Source organism: Trypanosoma cruzi, genomic scaffold, assembly GCF_000209065.1.
Source record: "Trypanosoma cruzi strain CL Brener 1047053517161 genomic scaffold, whole genome shotgun sequence".
NCBI classification, from domain to species: domain Eukaryota; phylum Euglenozoa; class Kinetoplastea; order Trypanosomatida; family Trypanosomatidae; genus Trypanosoma; species Trypanosoma cruzi.
Window position 1 is genome coordinate 346,320 of NW_001849569.1, and position 7,369 is coordinate 353,688.

Consider the following 7,369-nt stretch of genomic DNA (forward strand, 5'->3'; position numbering starts at 1 on the left):
CATAAAATTCGGCCCTGTCTAACGGTTGATTGCTGTCATTGGTATGGTGATCCTGGTGCCGCCTTCACTGCATTCACTGCGAGTCGACTCTTTCTGTTGTCTACTCGTAATCATCTTGTGATGACTCGCTACGGCAACAGTGATGTTTACGATGACCACAATGATTCTATCTTTATTCAACTACAAATTGAGAGGGATGGCCACATTATTACACGGGCCCGCCGTGTTACATGTTTTGAGGTTGGCGGCAGTGAAGAAGGAAATCTTGTCGTGGGGCTTTCGGATGGGACGGTGAAGCTGCTGCGGCAGGATTCAATGGAGGTTTTCTTCACTCTTGACGTTACGAAACAGTTGTACCGCATGTCAAACCGACCACCGCCGGGCATGGGGGAGTCCGGTGTGGAGGTATTGAGTGTAGCGGTTGGCCATCAATGGATGGTGTTGATGCGACCAGATGCTTTCATATGCTACGATAAGAAATCTATGGATTTGCTTGAGGAAAAAACGGTGATTCTCTCCGGTGAGAGGGCCGTGTTGTCAGCGTGCTCAGGTAACGGGTCATGGTGCATCTGGTCACCACAAAATCAGGAGCTTCTTTATTATCGAGCTCCCGTACAGATGTTTTTGGGGGAAGACAGCAAATTTGATGTTGTGCATGCCCAAGTCCCACTCCCATCACGCCTATTGGAGCCGCTTTTGCTGCCGTTTCAACAGGAAACCATTGCTGGATTCAATGGGAAAGGGGCTGATAGGAAGAAAAATAAAAAGAAGCTTGTGGCCGAGAAGCCGGTAACTCACGGTCATCCTATTAAAAGCAGTGGATATGCAAATGACGTGCCATGGAGCGTCCAGCAGCAGCGTGCCAAGCAGGTGCGTGAAAAGAATCGAAAAGGAGCTAGGCCTCTTCCTTCAGTTCCCTCGCCTTTAAGATACAAATCCTTGACGTTCCCTGGGCATGCTTTTGAACCCATGACAGCAGCAAACAAGATCCTCTTGTCTTCACCTATTCATCGAGCTATAATCACGGCAGCAGTTTTCTCTGCTGGCGGGTCCGCGCTTTTGACAGCCTCTGGTGACACCACCGCAAACTGGTTAAAGTACCCTGTTGCGAAGAACGGGGGCGAAGGCACCTTGATGGAGATTCACACCGGCCCAGTGAACACGATTGACGTCAGTCTCTCCCTTAACGCACCTCTCGTCGCAACCGGATCCTCAGATGGCGCAGTGGCGATGTGGCAACCCACAAAACGAGAAGCGCCTTACATTGTGCAAAACTTTGGCAAGGAAGTAAGGGCTGTTAAGTTTTTCTACACGGACAAATTTATTTGTTACGCCGCCAAAAACACAGTTTCCTTCTGCCGCTATGCCTTGGATGACGGTGGTGGTGAGCTGCACCGCAAACGCAATGAATCCAAGATGGAATCTGTGTTAGAGTTTAGTGCCGATTCAGCTCAGCACGTGGTTGCTTTGGACGCGATAAACTACTTTACTTCCAATATTATGGTTTGGGCAGGATCGAACAAGTCGGTTGGCATCTACGACGTTTCTGTCGGACAGAACATCCACGTCATGGAGGAGGCCCATTTAAATCCCATCCACCATGTTGCGATGGTCACATCCGGCCGTTACGCTTCGCCCAGTGCGAATGTTTTACATATGTACTTAACAGCTGGTTTGGACACCACGGTGCGACTGTGGGACATTCGCCAGCGGCGATCCGTACGGCAGTTGGCGCTTCACCGAAACACCGCGATTCCGGTTGGTGTGGCGTTTTCCCCCACTGGAGCCCTGGTGGCAGTTGGTAGCGAAAACCGAGGGGTATATATCTACGATGTGGGTTCCGGCGCGGTTGTTGATACAATAGATGTAGGTGATACACCCACCGCCCTCAGTTGGCATCCTTTGGAAAGTGTCATCGCTGTGGGCTCGGCTGCAGGCTCCATCAAACTGATGGGGCAACGTTAGACAGGAAAGAAAATGGAGACAAAATCCTGAATTATTTGGTATGAGGAATTGGAGGGCGGCAAATTGTGCATGGACCAGTCTTACTTGCTCCATTGTGGGGGCGCTGTGTCTCTTTCCCTCTTTTTTTTTGTTTTGTTTTGTTTGGGTCTTTGTGTATGCCCGGTTACTTTTTTTTATCTCTTTCCCACTCACTCTATCATTGTTTGTGCAGCTGAAGTGTTGTCTTTTCAATCTTTTCAATGGTTCTTCTTTTTTTTTTTTTTTTGTGTGTGTGTTTGTACCTGTGAGGAGATGCGTGTGTGTGATGGTTTTGTCGCAAGAGATAAACAAAATTCGAGACTTGATTTTTGTCTAGGCCTCCGTTGACTTGTCCTCCTCTCTCATTGCTGCGTGCGTGTGGAGACCCGGGGCGCACGCGATCAGGCATGGACGGCACTCCAACGAGGGCATCGACGACGGGCACGGCACCTCCCGTCAGAACCCAGCGAAGCAAGATAGCGGATAGAGTGAGGACGACACCTGCAAGGACTCTGCCACGCAGAAGGAAGGGCACAAGGTCATCCCGTGTGAGGAATGATTCAAGTGGCCCCAAGTGTGGAGTGAGGCAAGCCTCGCTGAGAATTATATTTCGATTTCTTTACCTTTTTTTCGTGGAGTGTCTTCTTCTAAGACCTTTACATGTCATACAAAAGTGGATAAAGGATTATACATCACGGGCACAAAAGGCCCGCACGGAACGGCGGTTCATCAACATTATGAACTCGACGGAGAGTCTTGATACTTGGCTTACCACTGCGTCATACCTTGACAACCATCGTGGGATGCAGGAGTGGAAAAACATGATACCGAACAAGGCAGACTGTGACGCGGAGGGCTTGAAGCATGATGCCTACTGTGCCAAGACTCTTGCCATGACTGAAAATGAACGGGCTATAGCTGAATTTCTGCGTTCGCAGCTGCATCGTACGGCTCACGGTATGACAAGTCCTTCCAATTTTCGCTATTACACGGGCACAATAAGTTCTGTGGAGGAATACAATGAGGCGATCGTGAGTCTTATAGAGGCGTTTGGTAGGTCGCGCGTATGTCGAGAAGAAGTCACCTCGGCGTTGCCGCCATGCAATAAGGCAAAAGAGGAATTCTTATTGGAAGAAGGTGCCTCATTGAACTCAAAATTTTCAACGGATATAGTTCCTAACAAATTTTCAAAAGCTGAGCATGTTGTTGATTCTGGTAACAACGAGCAGTCGAGTACAGAGAAGTGTGTAGTTGCTTCTGTATTTGATCATTTGGAGTACAAAGTAACTTCAGTGTATCTTTCCTCTCTTCTTAATTGGGCCGCAAGGCCACAATTGCCCGCTGAAAAATTTTTGACAGATGTCCAGAAGCTCAAGGTGCTGCAAGACACGTTAAGATCTTATGGACGCAGCGCTCTTATGTTAAGCGGTGGCTCGACGTTGGGTGTTTCCCACATGGGTGTTGTGCGAGCTCTTTTTGAAGCCGGACTGCTGCCCGATATTATTTCTGGCTCCTCTGCTGGTTCCATCATTGCCTCTATTGTATGTTCTATGAAAGATGATCAACTCCGTGAATTACTCTCGGACTCTATAATGAACGTTCAAAAATTGCAAATTTCTCCCTTTGACCATGGGGAATTTTTTGCCAAAATAAACCAACTTTTGCGTACGGGGGCCTTCATGAACGTGCAGAAACTTATGGAGTGCCTCCGCAACAATGTGGGGGATCTTACCTTTGAAGAAGCATATCGTCATAGTGGCCGTATATTAAATGTCTGTGTGACAAGTGAACAGTACAGTGGTTCTCACATAGATCGGCATATGCTTCTGAACTATGTTACATCACCGAATGTCGTGCTCTGGAGTGCGGTGAGTGCTAGCTGCGCCCTACCCGGACTCTTCACGGCGGTGCAACTTATTGAGAAGTTACCTGATGGTAGTTTCCGACGCTTTCTTCCAGGACAACTTTGGTGTGATGGAAGTCTCGCTCAGGATCTCCCGCGAGAGAGTCTCGCTTCTTTGTTTAATGTAAACTATTTTATTGTGAGCCAGGTGAACCCGCACATTATACCATTCCAGCGAAAACCTGTCTCTCCACTTGTGTACAAGGAGCGTCGGCCAAGAAAGATTCTCAGCTCTCTGTGGTACGGGTGTTTCCGAGAGATTCGCCGTTGGATTTTGAAACTGTTTGGTATCGGCGTTCTCTCCACAACTGGTCGATGGGAGTTGCCCTATCTCTTCTTGACGCAGCGGTACGACGGCGACATTCTTATTCTACCGATAGGAAATGTTCTGCATGCCGCACCTGACTATTTCAATATTGTGGCAAATCCAAGCTCTGAGTACATTGCATTTGTCACCAGCAGGGCACAGCTGAGGACATGGCCACACCTCAATCGGATCCGTCACTCTACAATGATTGAACGAGCCCTTTTCAGAGAAATTGATTTGTTGAAAGAGCGCGTTAAGGATGAAGCTGTAGCATTGGAATAAAATAACGTGCTGTCATTTCCTTGTTTGTTTTTCTCTTGTGTTTTTTTTTCTTTTTTTTTTTTTTTTTTTTGAGGGCCTTTGTTGCTGGAACCGTGTCTGACATTGGCCTCAATGAGTGCAACTGTCTATGCCAAGATTTCCCTCCAATGTGTCTTTTTTTTGTTATGCGTATGTGTTTGTTTTTATGCGCGATATGTGGCTTTTGTGTTTATTGGCGGGGTTTGTTGTTGTTGTTGTTGTTTTCCTTTATTTTCTTTCCTCTCATTTCTCCATTGACCACCATGACCGAAAATTACATGTTGAACCAGAAATACGTACAAATATTGGACACGATCTAACTGAGAGAAGAATGGTTGACGACTCCGGCCAATTTGAGGTGGTGTTTCTTCCTGGAGAAGGGGCGTTACTTTCACCCCGCCCCGTCATGGTGACAGTGCGCTGCTCACATAACCGAGTAGAGGAGCCCTCAGTGGATCGCGATGCCATAGATAATACATGGGAGTTCCTCGTCAGAGGCAGCTGCGGTGGTCAAGAGATGAGGAAGGGAGAAATGTATAACGGCCTCAAGTTTCGGTTGTATGATGTGGAGCAGGAGGGAGACAAATGCCACATAAAACTCGGCATAACGGACTACAAAACGAATATTGGAACCACGAGGAATATCGGTGTCTACACCGAACTTGCGAATTTGCGGAATACAACGGTGGAGAATTATCTTGCCAATGCACTTGGCGTAGAGTGCTTCACCATCACGTCTGATGGCAAAGGAGTTTTATTTCGCCGATCGGAGGTTGTTGGCGAGTATCCGAATTATTTTTGTTTTCCAGGCGGTCATCCTGAGCCGGGGGAACTCCTTAATGTACAGCAATTGCAATCCGCTTGTAATAACTCTCTGAATGGAGGATCACTTGTCGAAAATGCAACGAAATGGTTTGAGTGTGTGAACTCCCACGTTCTCACAAGGCTTCTTTTTGAAGCGGCAGTGAGTGAAGTGTCGGATGAACTTGGTGTGGATCCCGCGTTGTGCGTCAACCAGGGTATTATCGGTTTCATGAAGAACACGCACAGCAGGAAGGCAGACGCCTGCTTTTGGATTGAGTTGAAGCAGCCCGCCTCGGAAATAAAGGCTTGTTTTGATCTCCGTCGTGGCTCAGACGCGTTTGAATCTGTTCCAGGCTCCATGCTATTTGTCGATTTAGATCGCATTCGGGACAGGGAGGCTGCATTACGATTTGTATCGGAGGAATTGGAGGGTAAATTGGCACCACCGTCTCTTGCGTGTCTGTTGTGGGCGGTAAATCGCCTCCGAAATCGTTCTTCTTTCGGAGTAGAGAAGTGAAACAAAAAGAGAAAAAAAAAACTGGGGAGGAAATGAAGAAAAACTTTTATTGTATTTTGCGAATATTGGCAATTATTATTATTATTTTGTTGTTGTTGTGTTGAGGGGCTTCTGCCACGGACAATTGGGATGTGTGCAAGAGAAAAAGAGAGGGATGCGCGGTGATCTTTGATCTTCCCCCTTTTGACTGTCACGGCAATATCATTGTGCCAACGGCTGCAGGAATTCTTTTTTTTTTTTTTTTTTTTTTTTTCTTTTTTTACTTGGCATTTGGGGAAAACTCGAAGTTTCTTCCTTTCCATTGGCCGGAAGCTTTATTTTATTTTATTGTTGGGGGCAGTCAACGGGATGGGGATTTTTTTTGCCTGTGACGACGGGGCGTTAACGGGATTCTGCTGCGGATAAAGAGGGTGGAGACTGATGGCTTCACTGACGACGTCCCTTTTTTCCAGCAATGAAGCTTTTTTTTTTGTTTTGTTTTGTTTTTTTTTTTTTTTTTGGTTTCACATGAGAGTAACCATTTGTTGTGGTAAACACAAACCGATACGCACCCCCCTCACAAGTGGTTTTTACTTCTCCATCTCTTTCATATATAAATGTCTATATAAATGTCTATATACATATTACGTATTACACGTTTTTTTTTGTCTATTCTGTGCCTTTCTACTTCTCATCGCTCTTTCACTCTCTTACATGTATGTATGTATATGTATAGTCTCTCTCTTTCTCTCTTTGTGTGCGTGTGTGTTGTTTTCACAGTTGGAGAGAAAGCAGCGGAGTCGAAGGGGCGCGGCACCACCATTTTTGTGAAGAAGTACTCTGGAGATAAGCAGGGCGTTTTGGATACCAGGGACCTTATCCCGTCTGCACAAATAATGGAAAACTACACCGTGATTGGAAAGATTGGTGGTGGTGCCGAGGGCATTGTGTTCCGCGTAAGGCATGAGCCAACGAAGAAGGAATTTGCCATGAAAGTGATTCGTTGCCCCGATCACTCTAGAGTGAATTCAGCTCTGAAGGAAATCAAAGTTTTGTTGCATCTTCGTCATCGACACGTTGTTTCATATGTAGATTTTTTCCTTTTATTTCACAACGACACGATACGACATGAATTTGTTGCGGATTATAAAAATGAGGCGCAACTCTCCGAGTCCACACGAAGCCTTGGATTCTGCAGCACCGGTTGTCTGGGAAGCAACGGCAGCCCAGTTGTTAGAAATGAAGTTCTCTCAGACGTGTTTTGTTTCCATCCGTCTGAAGTTTGCGTCTGTCTTGTGATGGCGTTGTGTACATCTGGCGACATGCAGGACACCATAGAGGATGCGAGGCGACGTCTTATGGACGTAGGCTCCCATCCTATCCCAGAGGCACAGATTCTCTCATGGATGGAGCAATGCGCCTCCGCTCTTGCCTTTATTCATGAGCAGGGCTTCCTGCACCGTGACTTAAAACCCACAAATGTTTTCTTTGATGATGACAAGGAAATCAAAATTGGGGATTTTGGTCTTGCAGCGACCGTTGGTCTTGGTCGTCAAAGCATCGTGGGAACGCCCTT

General features: G+C 46.8%; 4 protein-coding genes across 4 annotated transcripts, besides 5 other annotated features; all 4 read left to right on the forward strand.

Annotated features, from left to right (window-relative positions):
• Tc00.1047053509169.10 (hypothetical protein, conserved) lies at window positions 1-1,965 on the forward strand (the record flags this gene model as incomplete). Its single annotated transcript, XM_800032.1, has 1 exon — window positions 1-1,965. A coding segment is annotated over one exon (1,965 nt), but the record flags the coding sequence as incomplete, so codon positions are not given.
• Window positions 1-7,369: a sequence feature (heterozygous, Esmeraldo-like haplotype).
• On the forward strand, window positions 2,391-4,475 carry Tc00.1047053509169.20 (hypothetical protein, conserved; the record flags this gene model as incomplete). Its single annotated transcript, XM_800033.1, has 1 exon — window positions 2,391-4,475. The coding sequence occupies one exon, from the start codon at window positions 2,391-2,393 to the stop codon at window positions 4,473-4,475; it is 2,085 nt and encodes a 694-aa protein (XP_805126.1).
• Window positions 4,499-4,545: a microsatellite.
• Window positions 4,603-5,814, forward strand: Tc00.1047053509169.30 (hypothetical protein, conserved; the record flags this gene model as incomplete). The annotated part of the gene is made up of 1 exon (XM_800034.1): window positions 4,603-5,814. One exon carries the CDS (start codon window positions 4,603-4,605, stop codon window positions 5,812-5,814), a length of 1,212 nt encoding a protein of 403 aa, XP_805127.1.
• Window positions 4,697-4,716: a microsatellite.
• Window positions 6,040-6,075: a microsatellite.
• Window positions 6,276-6,313: a microsatellite.
• On the forward strand, window positions 6,423-7,369 carry Tc00.1047053509169.39 (protein kinase, putative; the record flags this gene model as incomplete). The annotated part of the gene is made up of 1 exon (XM_800035.1): window positions 6,423-7,369. A coding segment is annotated over one exon (947 nt), but the record flags the coding sequence as incomplete, so codon positions are not given.